At 41.0% G+C, this 21,604-nt stretch overlaps 1 protein-coding gene across 1 annotated transcript; it reads right to left on the bottom strand.

Annotated features, from left to right (window-relative positions):
• Nucleotides 1–3,743: 3,743 nt before the first annotated feature.
• LOC100491331 (vomeronasal type-2 receptor 26) lies at nucleotides 3,744–20,480 on the bottom strand. Its single transcript, XM_031891735.1, is given in 7 exon segments — nucleotides 3,744–4,633; nucleotides 5,031–5,156; nucleotides 6,809–6,851; nucleotides 8,471–8,692; nucleotides 8,854–9,663; nucleotides 15,445–15,736; nucleotides 20,230–20,480. Coding segments are annotated over 7 exon segments (2,634 nt in total).
• Between the last annotated feature and the right edge of the window lie 1,124 nt (nucleotides 20,481–21,604).

The raw sequence follows: 21,604 nt of genomic DNA, 5'->3' as shown, positions 1-21,604 counted from the left end.
CTCACTTGTACTGAGAGCTATCTCCCATACCCCTGTATTCCCTCACTTGTACTGAGAGCTATCTCCCCTACCCCTGTATTCCCTCACTTGTACTGAGAGCTATCTCCCATAACCCTGTATTCCCTCACTTGTACTGAGAGCTATCTCCCCTACCCCTGTATTCCCTCACTTGTACTGAGAGCTATCTCCCATAACCCTGTATTCCCTCACTTGTACTGAGAGCTATCTCCCCTACCCTGTATTCCCTCACTTGTACTGAGAGCTATCTCCCCATACCCTGTATTCCCTCACTTGTACTGAGAGCTATCTCCCCTACCCCTGTATTCCCTCACTTGTACTGAGAGCTATCCCCCCTACCCCTGTATTCCCTCACTTGTACTGAGAGCTATCTCCCCTACCCCTGTATTCCCTCACTTGTACTGAGAGCTATCTCCCTACCCCTGTATTCCCTCACTTTGTACTGAGAGCTATCTCCCCTACCCCTGTATTCCCTCACTTGTACTGAGAAGCTATCTCCCATACCCCTGTATTCCCTCACTTGTACTGAGAGCTATCTCCCCTACCCCTGTATTCCCTCACTTGTACTGAGAGCTATCTCCCTACCCCGTATCCCTCACTGTACTGAAGCTATCCCCTCACTTGTACTGAGAGCTATCTCCCATACCCCTGTATTCCCTCACTTGTACTGAGAGCTATCTCCCCTACCCCTGTATTCCCTCACTTGTACTGAGAGCTATCCCCCCTACCCCTGTATTCCCTCCCTTGTACTGAGAGCTATCTCCCATACCCCTGTATTCCCTCACTTGTACTGAGAGCTATCTCCCCTACCCCTGTATTCCATCTTTTGTACTGAGAGCTATCTCCCCTACCCCTGTATTCCCTCACTTGTACTGAGAGCTATCTCCCATACCCCTGTATTCCCTCACTTGTACTGAGAGCTATCTCCCATACCCCTGTATTCCCTCACTTGTACTGAGAGCTATCTCCCCTACCCCTGTATTCCCTCACTTGTACTGAGAGCTATCTCCCATAACCCTGTATTCCCTCACTTGTACTGAGAGCTATCTCCCATACCCCTGTATTCCCTCACTTGTACTGAGAGCTATCTCCCATACCCCTGTATTCCCTCACTTGTACTGAGAGCTATCTCCCATACCCCTGTATTCCCTCACTTGTACTGAGAGCTATCTTCCCTACCCCTGTATTCCCTCACTTGTACTGAGAGCTATCTCCCATACCCCTGTATTCCCTCACTTGTACTGAGAGCTATCTCCCCTACCCCTGTATTCCCTCACTTGTACTGAGAGCTATCTCCCATACCCCTGTATTCCCTCACTTGTACTGAGAGCTATCTCCCATACCCCTGTATTCCCTCACTTGTACTGAGAGCTATCTCCCATAACCCTGTATTCCCTCACTTGTACTGAGAGCTATCTCCCATAACCCTGTATTCCCTCACTTGTACTAAGACCTATCTCCCCTACCCCTGTATTCCCTCACTTGTACTGAGAGCTATCTCCCCTACCCCTGTATTCCCTCACTTGTACTGAGAGCTATCTCCCCTACCCCTGTATTCCCTCACTTGTACTGAGAGCTATCTCCCCTACCCCTGTATTCCCTCACTTGTACTGAGAGCTATCTCCCCTACCCCTGTATTCCCTCACTTGTACTGAGAGCTATCTCCCATACCCCTGTATTCCCTCACTTGTACTGAGAGCTATCTCCCATACCCCTGTATTCCCTCACTTGTACTGAGAGCTATCTCCCATACCCCTGTATTCCCTCACTTGTACTGAGAGCTATCTCCCATACCCCTGTATTCCCTCACTTGTACTGAGAGCTATCTCCCATAACCCTGTATTCCCTCCCTTGCTAACAATCCATCCAGCCCCTTCTTGATGGGCCACGCCAAAGTCATTCATAGACTTGCACTGCCTCGTGCTCACATGAAATTCTTAACATTTCCTGTCTAATCTTTATTGGACAAAATGGTTCTGATTGTTCCATACCAATCAAGCAGACAATGAATGCATCTAGTGAACCCAGGCTAAGCTTTTATTCACTAAAGCAAATAATCATGTGCCAACTCAGGATGCATCAATTTTTCATAGCAATAAGGAAACATAGTACCTGCACACCACTGAAATATCTATATGGTTTGTCCCTGGTAAAATCCTGGTGCATCATGGGATACAAAATACTCTTTGCTCTTGGCTCTCTTTTAAAATTGTTAATGTCCCCAGTTGCATAAAAACAAAGTGAATCCTTCTGGCACAAGTGTATGTGAGAAAAACACAAGTGTAACAAGTACATGTGAAAGTGCAGGTTAGTACTTACAGCTCAGGGAGAGACCACTAAGTTGAAGATATCAACAGATTCCATATTTTATTCCATATCCATCCATTCAGCTGCATGTACCAGTATGTTTTAATGAAAAAAACCAGTTGTGAATTATCAATATATTCTGCATAAATGGTACAGCACATGAAATGAAGCCTATGCCAGTCTATGTGCAGGGAACTCATTTATATAGTCTGGAAAGGAGGGAACTGTGACTGCTCTGCAAATAACCTCTCTTTTTAAATGTTATTATATTTTATTCTGCAATTCCCCAGGAATAAGACATTATGTTTATGGGTTACTGGGCACCAAATATATATTGCTAATTCTGAATATTGTTGTTACTCTTAAATGTTAAGGCCTTTAGAACATGATAACACTCCAGCATACACAGAGCACTTGCCTTCTGTTGATCAAGCAAAGGTGGGAAGCCATTGCAGTATTATTAAGGGAGATGGGATGTAATAGCCTGGTGCTTCCATCTATCATACTAAGAAATAAAATATTTAATACAGGTACAACATAATTGTGCCCTGGTAAGGCCTCACCTTGAGTATGCGGTGCAGTTTTGGGCTCCAGTCCTTAAGAAGGATATTAATGAGCTGGAGAGAGTGCAGAGACTGCAACTAAACTGGTAAAGGGGATGGAATGGTTAAACTGTCAGTGTTAGGGTTGTTTTCTCTGGAAAAGAGGCCCTTGCGAGGGGACATGATTACTCTGTACAAGTACATTAGAGGGGATTATAGGCTGATAGGAGGTGTTCTTTCATGGATTCCCTAAATAAAGCTAGAATGTGTTAGACTAGATACTGTAATAGTACTCCTCAGGAGTATAAGATCAGAGCTAGTGGGCACAAGCAGTCCACTGCTCCACCAAGGAGAAATAGTATAGGATAGTATACCCAAGATGAAATCTGCCTTAGTATCTCTGCTACAGCAATAAAGGGACTAAGGTGGAGGTGATCCTGACGTGCTGTGGTGTTCATCCTGTTTTCTTTACCATAATCACACCTTGTACCCATATACGTTCTGCCTGCAGCCTAAACACTGCAGTGTTTTCTGAAAATGGAATGTCAACATTTACTTTTTATTTGTTCTTGATTATTTAACAATATTTTTCTAAACCCATTAAGGTACCTGTATCTCCAACAAAGAGTTTGTGATACTTTAAGGATATAGCACTTAGATGCTTGAATAATAACCCATAAAGTGGTTTGCCTTGGGCAAGGAAATACTAAAGTAAAGGTCCCATGCATGACTAAGAATTGAATAACATGCCACAGTAAGAAGCAATCCAGAAGCAGAGAATAATGTCTGTCTTTTATTTGCAGGATGTATGCTAAGGGCAATAAATATAGTGAAAATATAGGAGGCCACATTAAATATATACAATTATAGCTTTGACTATATTAAATGAGCTCTAAGGCTCACTGATGGTTTTAAAATAATAAAATAGCACTTAGGGATAAATATAAGGCCAAGAAGTCCTGCACTGGAAACAAGGATGGCAAATATCTCCACCGCTGCTAAATATTTGCCTGTGGTGCTCACATAGGCCAGGATGAAGGAGATCCATACACTGCAGAACAGCAACATGCTGAAGGTTATGTATTGTGCTTCATTAAATATGTCTGGTAATTTACGGGCAAGATAAGCAACAAAGAAACTCACAAAAGCCAACAAGGCAATGTAACCAACCATTATGTAGAATGCACTAGGTGATCCCTCATTGCACTGCAAAATGATCTTTCCTGTTGCAGAGTGAGTGTCATAGTCAGGGAATGGGGGAGAGATTATGAGCCAAAGTGCACAGATGAAAACCTCAGGAAGTGTACATAGTAGAAGAATGTATTTAGGGACCCGGGTACCAACATAGTTCCTGAGCCGGCTTCCAGGTCTAGTGGCAGTGAAGGCAATAATAACAGTAATGGTTTTCCCCAAAATGGAAGAAATACAAATAGCAAAGATGATCCCAAACACAGCTTGTCTCAACAAACAGGTGACCTTTGTAGGCCTTCCAATAAATAGTAAGGAACAAAGAAAGGATAGCATGAGGGAAAGAAGAAGAATGTAACTGAGCTCCTGGTTATTGGCTTTCACAATGGGGCTCTTCTTGTGTTTTAAGAAGATGCAAAAAACTGCAGCTGAGCAAAAAGACAGAACTAGAGCAGTGGTGGTTAGGGCCACACCAAGAGGCTCCTTGTAAGAAAGGAACTCAACGAGTCTCATGATGCATTTATCTCTACTCTCATTGGACCATTGGTCTTCAGGACATCTTATACAATTTTCCATATCTGAAACAAAACAGAAATGATCATAGTGATGTGTTGGCAAACAATACAGATGTCCAACCTCTTATTTTTAAAATAAAAAAAAGTCATAAGTTGGTGTACTTGTTACAATGTTATTTTGGAATGGGATATGCTATGACTGCATGTGAGTAAATTAGCCCTGACTATAACTAGCAATAGGCATCAGCAATGCAGTGCTCCCCTAACCACACTTGGCACTCAGGGAATGTCACATGTAGTTTCCCCATCAAGCCCCTCAACTGACACTTACCCATCAGCAAAAAGTCATGAAGAATCTTACAGTTCCCTATTGGAGACTTAAGGGGCAGTTACCACTGGCAATTTAAATTGGGCTTTGCTAGCCATTGCTCTAACACAATATCCAGTCACCATTACCTACCCGGTGATGGGGATATTTCTCCTTCTGAGCACTGGACACACTCATAACAGCAAATTTGTTTTCCTTCCGCAAAAGCTTTCCTATAGCCTGGCTGGCAGCTGGCACTGCAATTTGAGGTAGGGATCTAAAGATTTAATTAATATATTTTATTGAAACTTTCATTTTCTTTTTTTAATGTTTTAAACCATAACCCTTAGTATCAGATAGATTAACTATGTACTTCTCTATCTATCTATCTATCTATCTATCTATTTATCTATCCATATCTGTTTATCTAGCCACACTCCTCGATGGTAGAGGCAGAAAGAGAAACAAATGAATTCAATTGAACTGGAATAGAGTTGACTGCTCCCAGCAATAGTTACTGATTTAGCAGTATAATATACTACACATACAAGTGGCAGCTTACTGGTTTGCCTAGGGGGTTGATAATCTTCAGGCTCATTATGCTTTACTCTGTTTGTTTCAGCAAACTGCACAGAAACAGGCGAGTACAGGTTCAAATAAATAGAACAGAAAGACTGTTCCTTAAGGCACAGAGTGAACAATCTTTTTATCCACAGTTTCTTGGAGAATGTTGATGGATTTGATGTTTTGCAGCTCAGCTGTTCTTTATTCCTATTGTTTTCCTAAAAACAACTGGAGTAATTGTAACCTTTATTTCAGCTCAATAGCTGCCAGACTAGTACCAGTAGAACATGGGTTACACTGTACTCTCTCACCCAGAATGGGCCTTCGCTAAGTGGAAGGTGAGGGTGTTGTGCAACTACACCTCTCTTGCTGCTATGCAGAAAAATAAAAACAGAGGGCGCCAAAGGTTCTTGCAAATAACAAAGTAATTAGTGTTTATTGAACATCCACAGGGTTACTCACAATACAGCTTCTCAGGGGCCAGTGGTACAGGCAACACCACATACAGAGTGTAATATAGACTGACACTCCCCTGCGGGCAGACTTGGCAGGAATCTCACTTCCCTCTGCCATACCCCGTAGTGGAACTGCTCTTTCTAGCTCAGCCCTAACTGCCTTACACCCCTAGAGTGGTACTATAAAGGGGGCTACACCTGCCACTATCTAATGCCTCATTCACGGGGCCCTGTTCCCCGACTATAACTAGGCCTGAGCCCCGGGCTCACAGCAACACCCACCCTGTTCCTCAAGTGGAAGCAAAGTGCCACTCCTTTCCCAGCACTATACCAAAGTGAGGCAGGAAGTGGTCACCATACCTGCTAGCCAATAGCATACACATGTTAACAAACTCACTTAGATACATTCCCTTCCGCTCAGCAACTAAGGGAACTGAACCTGTAGGGATTTAAAGCCATAGGGGCCATTTAACCCTATGGGTCCCTACATAATGAAACAAACACTGTGACAAATCTCCCACAATTGCCCGGCCATTGCTTAACATTTCGGTTGCTGCTAGTAAAACCCGCTGCAATCCAGCTTAACTGTGGGAAGATGCAAAAGAAGGTAATTTCCCATGATCAAGTCTGATCCCTGTGAGTAATACATGTGTAGCCCACTTTATGAACGGTTGTGGCACTACCCGTTGGAGCACGATACTTTGGCGCTACAGGAGTCCTGAGCCCCCGCTTACTATGGGGGTTTACAAGGGATTCTCCCCTAAATGGCCTGCCTCCACCCAGGGATGGTCTTGTGGAACTATATTCCACCCCCTGGGAAACAATCAGGATACAATGCCCCTTTGGGACCCACGTACTCCCGGTGTGATGTACTCACTCTTTGAGTTATTCCTTACCGGCGTAGTAGTGGTCCTCTGGGCGAGGTAGATATTCACAGCAGACACAGTTGTATATGAAAGGAATGCTATGGTTTATTCAGGCAGAGACCTCTCCAGGAGCAGCATATCATTTATACACATGGCAGGGCATATCTCCTTACTTCTCATTGAGACCCTTTTCCTGTTGGTACTACCTCACGGGTTTCCCCAATGTGCTCCCATCTAGGTGCTATCCCCGGTACTATCTGTGAGACCCTCCCTATGGAGTTCTCAGTACCCATGCTAGGCGTCACACCACAAGGACCCACACCGGTACTAGCGTATGGCACCCTCAGATCCGGACTCCTGGACTAGCGGGGACTTGTCCACCTACCTAGCCACTTAATGCCCTGCACTCCAGCAGATGTAATGCTGGGGGGTCTTAACCCCACTACCACTCCTGGAGGGGCAACATCCGCCCATTCTAGCTTGGTGTCCTACATGACACTCCTAGAATGTCCTCTTATATAGAAACTGCTATCTATTAACTGTGCCAGGAGTGCACACTACCTGTGCACTCTCTGGACTAACAAAATGTCTGCCAGCACATGGCTGCATCCCTTTATATATCCCAGCACCCCATCTAGTGGTTGCTGGTGAGAAATGCAGGGGAAACTCCCTTTCAGCAGAAAAACATCCAGGACCACTTTTAGGTGTCCAGTTCCCTAAGGCCACCCTCTAGTGCCTGTCTAAGGAGAACCCATCCTAGGGGTCCCAAATCTTGGGGATCCCTACACATGTTACTTGTGGTGATCCAAATGTTACGACACACAGAGCTACTAGTAGCAGCTACTTGTTGTGGCTATTAAAATAGATAATGCTGAACAGTTACTGATAACTGTCTGTGTTTTATCAGAGGCAATTCTCAGTATTGTCCATGGCAGGGTATATTCTAGAGTTTAGTAGCCCTGAAAAAGTAGCTGCTACTAGTAGCTCAGTGTGTTTCCACCCTTAGGCAAAGACAAGGCATTTTCTGTCACCCATGGCAGAACAGATTTACCACTGGCAACATATCTTTCCATGTGACATTGCCCTTAACATGCAACATTTTAAAGGGAAAAGAAAGTCAAAGTCACTTGGGGGTGCCAAAATGTTAGGCACCCCCAAGTGACTTTGACCACCTACCTTTTACCCCGGGCTGGTGCCCCTGTGAGGAGGGAACAGCACCAGCCCGGGGTAGCTGCCGGCGCTTCCTTCCTCTTGTTTCGCTGCGCGCGCATGCGCAGTAGAGAGAAAAGCCGAACTTAAACATTAAAGTCGGCTTTTCACTCTACTGCGCATGCGCCCTCCGCTGGCATTCAGGAAGAGGAAGCCAGAACACGGAAGCGCTGTGCTCCAGGTGCCCCGGGCTGGTGCTGTTTTCTCCCAACAGGGGCACCAGCCCGGGGTACGAGGTAAGCGGTTAAAGTCACTTGGGGGTGCCTAACATTTTGGCACCCCCAAGTGACTTTACCTTTCGTTTCCCTTTAAACTGTGTCCTTATCATAGACCCTTGATATTGCCCTACTTCTGTATGTCATTAGCCCTCTACCTAACATTTAGCAATGCTTCTTTTGCCCAATATGTTACAAAGTCTATTATTTTTACTGTAAGAACAATTAAAAAAAAAATAGGTTATTTAAATCGATATTGTATCCCATATAAATGTATACAGTACCCCATTAAAGTGAGGAGCCCATAGGATGGCCTCTTTGTCAATGGTGAGTCCTGGAGACAGAGATGAAATGAAGGTCCCAACATGTCTTGTAGTCACTGATAAATCATGGAGGACATTGTAGTTCATTATATCAAAATTCCCCAGAACTTCTCCTTTCTCATTAAAGAAAATTTCATTCCCAGTGTTTGTTCTGAAATGGATTTTCTTGAGGTGCTGGTTTAACTACAATACAAAATAGTAATGCTGAAAGAATGCATTATTCTAGAAATTATGGGTCAGTGTACATTTTTTAAAAGGTTTAAATGGTTAAAGATGGCTCTTGGCGCCCTGTGGCATACTGACACTATACTATAATTCAACTATATTCATAAGCAACTTCTTACCTTTGTTGGTGTCAAGCCATCTGTTACTTTATCAGAATAAAAACTATTTGTGCCATTGGCTTTACCAGTATACATAGCATGAAGGGAATGTGCCACAGCATATACAGCAATGTACATACTATAAGTTACTCTGAAGTTATTCACATCGTACCCAAAATTCTCAGATTCCTTTAGTGTATAATTGGCATTACATATATGGTAGAAGTTGGATGATGGCTTAAGAGAAGCTTGTTCAAAGTAGCAATCAAACAGCCGTAACCAAACTGCAGCAGTAAATGGATCTTTTGGAAACCCTAAAGGATCAGCCTTGTAAAGAAAGTCTTTTAGACCTGGAATGTTTTCATGATGAAAAAGTAAAACAAGGGATCCATTAATCGCATCAATATATAGTCTTCCCGATGATGGCAAAGGAGACAGCATTATCCACACCACATGAACTGATGATTTTGTAAAAGTCACATGGAACATAAATTCCATAAGAATGTCCAACCTACTATTAACTATGATAGCACTGGCATTCGAATGTTTTATTTTTTCCAAAGCACGATGATAATTTCTAAGGTCCTTTGCACCAATTCGGAGAAGAAAATCTACACATATTCCATTCTTTTTAATCTCATTCTCCATTTCTTCACTGGCTTTCTGGTGCGTCTCATCATCAGAGGATATCATCCCTACCCAGTTCCATTTAAATGTCTTACAAAGTTGGATGATTACTTGGTACTGGGCAGTTTCACTTGGCACTGTTCGATAGAATAATGGGAAGCGGATTCTGTCATCAAATGAGGCATCTATAGCCCCATAACTCACCTGGGTAAAAATGATAAAGAGGTGGTTTACAAGAAAATGTTACCTCTTCCTTACTGCCCCTCCACACTAATTGCCTGATAATGGAATATTTGATCTTACTGAGACTCTCAGTATTATTTGTTGTTCTCAGTTATCACAAATATCTATATCTGGGACATCCTATTCAAACTCCATGGGCTATGACTGCATGATTTGACTTTTAAAATTCCATCTTTTCAAAACTCCAAAACAATTCATTTGTGATGTTATTATATTAGGAATATGTTGGACAGCACTGCTGTAGATGGTTCTTGAATCTAGATGATAAACAATTACAGTCACTTCATAAAGTGGCCTATATATTGAGGTAGATGCATACTGTAAAATTCTCATTTCATTTAAGTAAGACTCAAAAACATGGAGAAAGACGTAGAACATCTTTAAACGAAGAGTGAATGTCGGGTCTAGCATTTCACTGCAATATCATTTCAATTCTCAAATAAGGTTTGATAAGATATACTGAACTGCACAATTAAGGTAAGATTCAATGTGATGAGAAAAGCTTATCTCCCAATTTAATTCCAGATTTTTTTCCATAGGCCAAATGCGATTTGGCCTATGAAAATGTGAATGGAGTCTGTTGGAAAACTGGAAAAGAATTTAGGAGAATTGAATCCCACCTATATACAGTATACCTATATAATAAACCATTAAATAACATTTTCTTATTAATTGGAATCTGGCCCTTTATTGACAAAAAAGTCAAGCCTAGGAATGAGTTGCACTTTCATTTCTGTTAGATAAGAAGGGTCACGGTTAAACCACATTACTACTACATTATTCCATCAAGGGGCATACTAAAATTACAAACATCCCTGCCTGCCTTTTCTGTTTGTCCCTTAATTCACTAGCAGTAGGGATCAGCAAACAATTTTTATTAATGTTGGTTTTGTTGCTAAATGTGTTGTTTTTACAGGGACAACATTTTTGTGACTACACAATAGAATTTTGCCATAGAATCCATTTCACCAGGAATAAAATGTGGTCTGTTGCACCAGAAAAAAAATCACCCAATGGGATCAGGGCCTTCTCCAGCCCCTATCTATCTAAGTAGCTTTTGGGGCAGGTTTGACAACATGGGAATCTCTTTTGTTTCTATAACAAAAAGTTGTAGCATAGTGACTAGTAGATTCTCTAACAATGTAGGGCAATAGATATGCTACTGCCGGCTAAAAGCACCTTCATTGCAATGTCATTTCACCTTCCCATTGACCCCAATGCATTTCAGTAAAATTTCACAGTTTCCAGAAAATGTTCAGCAAACGAAAACACCACAAGTTTGCTATTCACTAACATTAGCACAAATACACAAGACTCTATTTATTCTATATCAATGTTGTAGTAACAACTACTTTGACACATTTCATCAGTCTACATTAATTCTAGAAGTATAGTACATATTTAGCAAAATGTAAATTGTTTCTGTCAAAACGTTTGCAATGTCAAGGTCCTTACTGATGCAGCTATGAAAGTGAATGGCAATCAATAAGATGTTTGCTTTAAAACTGGTGGCCAGAAAATTCTTCCTCTTGATTGGTTGGCTATTAGGGATGGGTGAAATGATTTGCTTTCTATGACGCGCACGTCGGCTTTTGACACATGCATAGGTTTTTTTTTAACTCGTGTGTCATTCCGTTGATTTGCACGTTAAAAACCAAAGCGTGTCAAAGAACAGCCTCTTTGAAATCTTTCAATACCTGTCACACTGGTTGTCCAGAGGTTAATAGTAAGGCTGCAACATCTCCTTAATCAGTTAGATTTGCTTCTCCTCCTGTAACCCCCTCCCCCCCCTCAAGAATTTGCTTTGGCTGTTGGCTTGTGGGCATGCTCAGTTGTTCTAAGCTCAGATTACTAAACACACCCCCCAGTCTAGCAGCCAGTGAAGAGATGGCATTGCTGGTTCCCATAGAAACACAGCTCTAGCTGTCTGCTTCAATTTTTTTCTCCTAACCTCCTCTCCTGAGCTCAGCTCAAACAAAGCAGAAATTGTTGTGCCTGTGTGAGCCTGTATTCTTGATTAAATGTATGCTGAATAAGGGTCTGTGTGTGTGTATGCTGTTAATGTATCTGATTATGTATCAGAAGAAAAATGGCCACCGGGTGAAAGCTGCAATTTGCTTTAGGAAAATGTGATGTTGCTGCAAGCGGAGGGGATATTTGCAGTACAAATGATGCAGTTTGGGTGGGGGAGACTTGCCCAACTGATATACATTGTAGGCAAATGTAGGCTTTACATGTCCTTTAATGCTGCAACTTTTAAATTACTTTTTTCTCAGAAGCACTGACTGATCCATTTAATTTATCCTTCAATTACATGGTGCCCCAATGGCCTCTTTCTTCACAGGTGAACATTAAGGTTCTGTTCTTCCATTAATATCTTGTTGTTATACTGCTACCACTGAAACTAAAACCATGACTATGACCTGATTTAATATTTTCAGTATGTAAGTGTGACCCAGATATGTATCTCTTCTCAAACTCAGGTCTTCATAAAAGAAGAATAAAAGCCTGGTTAATATCTTGTCCACCTCCAACCCCTCTCTAGAAGTGGATATGTCAGACACCACCTAGCATTGCTTTAGGTGCCCTTTTTGTGACAGTTGACAAAGAGCATGTGCAGTTGAAGCAAGGCCTTGAACTCATCTCTAACTGCAATGTAATGATGGAAAACATTCTGTATGAGTTAAGTAGGGGCCCGGGCCTAGGGCAGCACAAATTGGGGGGCGGCATGCCGCCCCGCCGCACCAAAATATTAAAATATTTTTGTCGTATACGGAGCAATGGGGACCTCTCCCCCACTGCTCCGTATGCGATTGAAAAGACTGTGCATGCGCGGAGGGGGTGGTGCGTGCGCCGGTTGCGCATGCACACGCACGGGGGGGGGGGGTGCCCGGACAGGGGGCGGCCTCGGGGTGCCCGGCTTATAAATCTGGCCCCGAGTATGGGTTTGTGTGTGCTGGGTTTACTTGGAAGAGTTGAACTTGATAGTTACATAGTTAGTTACATAGTTACATAGGGTTGAAAAAAGACCAGTGTCCATCAAGTTCAACCCATCCAAGTAAACCCAGCACACCCAACCCACACCTACCAATCTATACACTCACATACATAAACTATATATACAACCACTAGTACTAACTGTAGTTAATAGTATCACAATAGCCTTGGATATTCTGATTGTTCAAGAACTCATCCAGGCCCCTCTTAAAGGCATTAACAGAATCTGCCATTACCACATCACTAGGAAGGGCATTCCCCAACCTCACTGCCCTCACCGTGAGGAACCCCCTACGCTGCTTCAAATGGAAGCTCCGTTCCTATAATCTAAAGGGGTGACCTCTGGTGCGTTGATTGTTTTTATGGGAAAAAAGAACATCCCCCAACTGCCTATAATCCCCTCTAATGTACTTGTACAGAGTAATCATGTCCCCTCGCAAGCGCCTCTTTTCCAGAGAAAACAACCCCAACCTCGACAGTCTAACCTCATAGTTTAACCCTTCCATCCCCTTTACCAGTTTAGTTGCAGTCTCTGCACTCTCTCCAGCTCATTAATATCCTTCTTAAGGACTGGAGCCCAAAACTGCACTGCATACTCACGGTGAGGCCTTACCAGGGACCTATAAAGGGGCAAAATTATGTTCTCATCCCTTGAGTCAATGCCCTTTTTTATACAAGACAGCACTTTATTTGCTTTAGTAGCCACAGAATGACACTGCCTGGCATTAGACATTTGTTATCAACAAAAACCCCTAGATCCTTCTCCATTAAGGAAACCCCCAACACACTACCATTCAGTAGATAGTTCGCGTTTATATTATTTCTACCAAAATGCATAACTTTGCACTTATCAACATTGAACCTCATTTTCCAGTTTGCTGCCCAGTTTTCCAATTTTGTCAAATCGCTCTGCAAAGCGGCAGCATCCTGCATGGAACTTATAGTTTTGCACAATTTAGTGTCATCAGCAAAAATAGAAACAGTACTGTCTATGCCCTCCTCCAGGTCATTAATAAACAAGTTAAAAAGCAAAGGACCAAGGACTGACCCCTGCGGTACTCCACTAACCACACTGGTCCAATTAGAAAATGTTCCATTTACCCCCACTCTTTGTACTCTATCCTTCAGCCAGTTCTCTATCCAATTACAAATATTATGTTCTAGGCCAATATTCCTTAATTTGATCATTAACCTTCTGTGAGGTACTGTATCAAACGCTTTAGCAAAGTCCAAGTAGATGACATCAACTGCCATTCCAGCATCAAGGTTCCTGCTCACCTCCTCATAAAAGGCGACTAAATTAGTCTGGCAAGATCTGTTACGCATAAAACCATGCTGGCACAAACTAATAGTATTGTGAACTGCAATGTATTCAAGTACCCTATCCCTTATTACCCATTCCAAAAGCTTTCCTACTACTGATGTCAGACTAACAGGCCTATAGTTTTCAGGCTGAGAACGGGATCCCTTTTTAAATAACGGCACCACATTAGCAATCCGCCAGTCTCTCGGCACCATGCCAGACCGAAAAATTAAGTGAAGAGGTTTGGCAATCACAGCGCTCAGCTCATTTAATACCCTGGGATGAATCCCATCCGGCCCTGGACCTTTGTTTACCTTTACATGTTCAAGTCTCTTTTGAATTTCCTCCCGAGTGACCCATGCGTCAGTAGCTAAATTACTAGCACTGGGTATATTAAAAGGGAAGCCTTCATTATCTGGCTCCTCAGATGTATAGACAGATGAAAAATAAGAGTTCAAAATTTCAGCTTTTTCCCCGTTGATGGACACATTTTTCAACCCTATGTAACTCTGTGACTATACTAACACAGTGAAAAGGGAAAAGGAAAACAATTATAGAGATTAAGGCATTTTTTTTGCTCAGAAATAGCATATACATTGTTAGGGAAGTTCTTTTCCACAATTTATAAAAATAAAAAAAAGATTGTTCCCATGTTGGCAATTTCTTACACAAATCATATTGATCATTTAGTTTTGTTTTTGGTGGTTAATGTTTTCCTATTCAACAAAAATCTAACTTTTATAGTTTACAGCCATTGAAATGAATGAGCCATATATTTGTGTGCTAAACCTATTAAATCAGATATAGTTTTATGTTCCATGAATAGTCACGATGGGGTTAATAATCAGTTTATTCACCACCTTCATGTACATTGTAGTTAAATGGAGAATAGCTCCAAAACTTGTCTTTTACTTCTACCTCTATAGATATAGATGCAAACAAAATTGATTACAAGTGGTTTCTTCACAAATATAAACAATAAGCAAATAAACATGTCTTTATTTGAAATAGATAATAGTAATTATTAAAAAAAAAAAAAACTAAGGGTTCATTAGACAGTACTGCGTTCTTGGCATTTGTTGCTGCAGCGTGTCCATTATTTCCAGCCCCATCTCTGTTAATCCGTGGTACTCATCTGTCTGAGAGCCGGCGCTCTCAGCATCCAAGCATAGCAAACCCAAACATATATTGGGCCATTAGCAAAGCAAACTAATTAAGACCAATCACAGTTTACCATATATCCATATGTTACCAGTCTACAGCCCCAATGTAAAAAAATTGTCAGTAGTAGTGGACGGTAATAATGTGGCTTTGAATTTGCTGTACCTAAAGGTTGACATGTGTAAAGAGAAGGGGATTTTGAATATATTTTTAAATTCATCCTCTATACTTAAATATGAACTAACACTAAAGACGTATCATTATTTCGGAACATTCCATACTTGTGGAAAGCCATAGATGCTAGTGATCTGATACATGACATTAGATACAGAAGACAGTAGGTGCCCTATGAATGCACTGGGAATCCTGTTCTGGGTGCACTTGTAGTTAGGCACATAATCACTGCTCCCTGTCAGCATACTAAATGTACTGCTAATGGCTTTTCTCTCACTGGCCCAGGAATCATGGATATGGAATCCCAAGGTCACATTAGGCAGAAGGTTCTGGTCCTGGTTGATTTCCTCAATGGCAAAAATGGCAGCCAGAAAGTGACGATAATACCGGAGGGAGGAACTGGAACAAAAAAGAATTAAAAATTGTAAAAAAGAATATTTGCAGTTTTTACATATTTAATTTTCATAATTGCACTTTGTCGTCCATGTTATGTGGGCAGCTACACATTATATATGGTTTTAATACAAAAGAGGCATGAATATTCTGTTAAAGAGGAACATCAGCTTCCAAACCAAAATTTGTCAAAAGGAGAAGGAAAGGTAAAAACTAAGTAAGCTTTATTATTATTATTATTATTATTTATATAGCGCCATCAATTTATGCAGCGCTTTACAGAATAGAGGGGTACAAAGACAGACTTTATCAGAAAGGTCTATGTAAATACAGTTATAAGCACTCACAGAAATGCTGCACCTCTATCAAAAGAAACTCAGGATTTCTTTTTCTTCTTGTTCGTAAACATGATCTTCGGTATTAGTCTTCCTGCTCTCAGAAAACTCCTTCAGGGCACAGCATGGGTCTGTGCAGCTCTCTTCTCTTTGCCTCTTCCTGTCCCTTCTCCTGCTCCCCATCCCATAAGAATTTGCTCCCAACTCTGTAATCTGAGACACCAGCATCTAAAGCTGCGGCATGGAAGCTACTGAGGCCAAGCTAATATGGCAGCTGCTATCCTAACAAAACAGAGGGAGCTTCTAGGGCTTTTTATTGAGGTATGGTAATGCTTTCTGTTGAATAAATATAGCATTATAGCTTGCACTAATGTGGCTAATCTATTGGCAGTAAAATGCCAAAATGCCTTTTCATCTGCTTTAAAGAGTCCCATTAAACACAGAAAGCCCTAATATACCTATCATTGTGACAATACCTGTTGAAGGAACAAATTACAATCAATAACGCAAAACCCAGAACAATTGCCAAGGTCCCAGTCACAGCTCACACATCTGCCTATAACAGTCACCTTTGGCTTGGGGTGGAGCCTCCACTACTTGGGTGCCACCAAGTCTACCCACCCCTTAAGTTTTGCGTCATTCAGACCTTTCAGTTATAGAATGACCCTTGAGCCAAGGGTTTTTTGAATAATAACTAAGGAAAGCAAGCCACAAGTGGCTCTTTAACCTGTGGAAGTTGGCTCTTTCAGGTGCAGGCTCCCACAATTGCATTTTCTTTGCCATAGCAACGGGAGACGCACTATGGGAGACGTGGCAGGGGGGCGGGGATACGCAGTGCAGGGGAGGCTCTTCCAGGTGCGGGCTTGCTAGCAACGTTGGGCCCTCTACATGTGAAGCCGGTTTTATTCAGAAGATCTGAGGCTGCAAGAAACCACCTTAGCAACCAATATAGACAGAGGTTCCAGTATGTAACCATGTACAGAAAAAATTTGCTGGATAGGTTCACAAAGGGTTTAAATATTTTAGGTAACAAATACAATACTGGGACAGGTGGATATGCAACACATAAAAAATCTTGCACACATAGAAATATAATCCCATATTCATGTGCCTGCATCACCAGTTTAGTCTCTTTTGATATTAATCTGTGTGCCCCCTCTGTATATGCCTGTTTAGCATTATTACAATGTGTCTATGAAGATTCTCATTCATCCAGGTCATGATATACAGTATCTAGTAGAATTAAGTCTAAAACAACTGGACTTTTCTGAGTTTTTCTTGAAAACGTTTCACCACTCATCCGAGTGGCTTCTTCAGTTCAAATGACTGGTAGGGAATTCCCCGGTATTTAAACTCTTGATGGTAGTAGAGTCACAGACATCCAATCACAATGGTTCCATTGAACTTGTTCAGTTAGGTGTTAGCTGAAACTGACAGGTGTAAGAAGGTATGATCCAGTCACAATGGTACCAACATTCTCATTGATGAAGGTGTTAATCCTTCAAAGTACATGACTGGAAGTGTGAACTGTTGTGAAACTGCCGGGGTAAGGATGTCAACGCGCCATTGTATGTAGGTGACAAGCGGTGTCTCAGGCCCCCTCCTCTGTTCAGGGATGGTTTTTCCAGGTTGGCATAAATGGCCTCTTTCACACCTCTTTCAAACCATCTGTCCTCTCGGTCCAAAATATGCACGTTACTGTCCTCAAAAGAGTGACCTTTTTCTTTTCTACCATTGTGATTGGATCATACCTTCTTACACCTGTCAGTTTCAGCTAACACCTAACTGAACAAGTTCAATGGAACCATTGTGATTGGATGTCTGTGACTCTACTACCATCAAGAGTTTAAATACCGGGGAATTCCCTACCAGTCATTTGAACTGAAGAAGCCACTCGGATGAGTGGTGAAACGTTTTCAAGAAAAACTCAGAAAAGTCCAGTTGTTTTAGACTTAATTCTACTAGATATTATTACAATGGCTCCTCCTTTATCAGCCTTACATATAAACATATAATATTTTTCGATGACTTTAAAGGAGACATATTGGATACAACATGGAAAAACCCCTAATTTTGTAGGCAATGATGAATAATATATGGTGCTGGTTTCACATTGGTGCCAATAACAGTTATACTATAATTAGAAGATCTGTCAGCTTCACGCAGTGGCGTTTAAAGCCACAAATGGTTTTGACATTATAAACCACTAAAAGCACAAATTATTAGTGGCAAGTGAATGTTTTTGCCAGGCTTGGATTCGCAGTGAAATTTCATATTTTACCATCAGCGAATTTTTTTCACAAACATTCACTGTGAAAAAATGTTGGTAAGACAAAAAAGACGACACTAAAAAATGCCCATTGACTTTAATGCATTTGGAGTGAGAAAAAAAAACGCCCAATGACCTCAATACGTTTCCTAAATTTTTCAGCGAACCAAAACAGGACAGATTCGTTTATCACTGCAGTTTATATAAATATGGTTGAAATTTGCCTAGGACAACTCCTACTGACTTCTACATAACCTCAACAGCTTTTAGATAGTGAAGTTTTGTATTGCGGGTATGGGATCCCTTATCCGGAAAGGCCATTGCACATCCATTTTAATCAAATAATTCTAATTTTTAAAAATGATCCCCTTTTCTCTGTAATAATAAAACAGTACCTATACTTGATCCCAACTAAGATATAATTACCCCTTATTGGGGCAGAACAGCCCTATTGGGTTTATTTAATGGTTAAATGATTCCCTTTTCTCTGTAATAATAAAACAGTACCTGTACTTGATCCCAACTAAGATATAATTACCCCTTATTGGGGGCAGAACAGCCCTATTGGGTTTATTTAATGGTTAAATGATTCCCTTTTCTCTGTAATAATAAAACAGTACCTGTACTTGATCCCAACTAAGATATAATTACCCCTTATTGGGGCAGAACAGCCCTATTGGGTTTATTTCATGGTTAAATGATTCCCTTTTCTCTGTAATAATAAAACAGTACCTGTACTTGATCCCAACTAAGATATAATTACCCCTTATTGGGGGCAGAACAGCCCTATTGGGTTTATTTAATGGTTAAATGATTCCCTTTTCTCTGTAATAATAAAACAGTACCTGTACTTGATCCCAACTAAGATATAATTACCCCTTATTGGGGGCAGAACAGCCCTATTGGGTTTATTTCATGGTTAAATGATTCCCTTTTCTCTGTAATAATAAAACAGTACCTGTACTTGATCCCAACTAAGATATAATTACCCCTTATTGGGGGCAGAACAGCCCTATTGGGTTTATTCATTATTTAAATGATTTTTAGCAGACTTTAGGTATGAAGAAGGTATGGGAGGTTCCCTTATCCGGAAGTCCCGAGCATTCTGGATAACAGGTCCTTTACCTGAAGTTGTTTTTATGCTTAATAAATGGCAAAAAAAAACAAAACTTTTTTTCCCATGAAAAATTGAGTTTTAGTGCAAAAAAACCACACAGTTATGAAAAATATATGTACATTAGTAAATGCCTCCCTTAGTGCTTTTACTTACAGATTCATAGTAATAACGCATTTTTCTAAAATTACAATATATTATTCAAACCCTAATGATGTAACTAAACTAAAACTTCACTTAAACTTTGGTGAAACAAAGGACCAACCAGCAACACTTATCTGCTAAGTGGGAAGTATAAATCAATTAGGAGATTCACAACAGACAAATAGAGATATTAACTAAAGCTTTCCTTGGATTGGGTCCATCTGCAACATACTAAATGTTACTAGAAAAATGAATATTCCTTTTAATCCTCCTTTTCTACCTACTGTAAGTGTGCCTGAAGATAAAATCTTCATTAAAGTACTTGGTACAATCAGTTTCAGGCATAAGGTTGAGGGCCCTCAGGGCAAGCATCTGCCCCAACAAGCTCCCCCCACTCCCATACTGCAGGCATCGTGACTGGGAGATTCAGATAGGCCAAAACTTGGGGAAGCCAGGCAAATAGGTATTAGCCCAGTGCCCCCCAGCATTTGGCCCAGAGGCACGTGCCTTTTCTGCATACCCCTAGTTCCAGCCTTGGGTACAATCCTGAAACCTGTCAACTCTTCTGTAAGAATGAAGGCCGAGAATCCACAATTCTACAGGACATGAAAATGTACCTGAAACTGGTGATACTCACCTAGATAAGCTCAAAAAAGTGTTCTTAGGGCGCTCTTCAAAGGTTTCCTGGGCATTTTTCAATAAACCAAATATATCAACAAGAATACCAAGCATGATGTCCCCTTCCTGCAGGTAGCTTTCCTCATATCCCCCATTCAGTGAGCAGGCAGGGAGATTGGGGTTAATCATTGCACTGCAGGTTATTGCTACTAACATCCAAGTAACAGCAAGGCCGACTGTAGCTTTCATTGATACATTCAGTATATTCATTATACTCCCTATCCAACCGTGATAACTGGTCAGTGTGTGCTCATTATTCTGCTCCTATAGTGAATTATGTAAAAAAAAAAAAAAAAATCACATGAACTTGAAAAATGAACAGCAGCATCAACATTTATATATATTTTGCAGTTTTGTTTTGACATGATCAACCATAAAATAACATGTTACTTATTGAACTTACTGTATCTCCTAATTCTTTTACAACTTTGCTCCAAGGCTTCTATTTTTATTTTATGAGATAAATCAATGAGAAAATCAATGAGAAAACTTTATTTCATGGTTCATCATGCGAAAACTCGTGTGCAAGATTCAATTCAAAGAGAAAAACACTTTTTTTCCTACTTCAGTTCCAGTTTTTGTTTTCCATATACTTCGAGTTTTTACTTTTCTGGACAACCCCACTTCATACTTACTGGGTATAGCCTTCCCCTCACTACTCCCATCAGAATGGTCCTCTCCAAAACTTCAAAAACCTAACACTTTCCCCAATCTAGTGACAAGCTTCTAGAAAGTCCCAAAAAGAGATGGGAACCTGATGAAATAGATTTTTCTAGGAAAGAAAAATCACAGTAAGTATAATATAATTTTCCATTCTTCCTGTCCAACTCTACTACTGGGACCTAACAAGCCAACATACCCAACTGGGAGAGTAACAGTTCCAAAGAGGGAAATCTGAATCCCAGAATATAAAATTATTCCAGATAAATCTCAAACCTTCTTGTGCAAACCTAAGATCTCTATTGCTGCAAAAGAAACCTGGAGGGAAATAAAAGAGGGGACACGACCAGTGTTAATAGCCAGAGCCCGAGTAAGGAAAGACAACTGGACTAAAGAAAGAATGATGAACTGAACCTCAGTATCCAGACTAAAACTATTGCAGATGAACCATGGTTTAGCCATATGGCAGGGCACTGAATTAGAGCCTAACCAATAAGGTTCTGTATAGTTGAAAATTATAACAATCATTGTCTCTAGTCTGGATACTGAGGTTTGCTTGTTACATGAGCACCAGACCCACTGAAATGTTTTAACATACATATTCAGTTTATTTAATATATAAAGCAAGCCCTAGAACACTCTGCTAAAGAGCCCAGTGCTACACATTCTAACTG

Source organism: Xenopus tropicalis, chromosome 8, assembly GCF_000004195.4.
Source record: "Xenopus tropicalis strain Nigerian chromosome 8, UCB_Xtro_10.0, whole genome shotgun sequence".
NCBI lineage: Eukaryota > Metazoa > Chordata > Amphibia > Anura > Pipidae > Xenopus > Xenopus tropicalis.
This window is presented reverse-complemented; position numbering and strand designations above follow the sequence as displayed.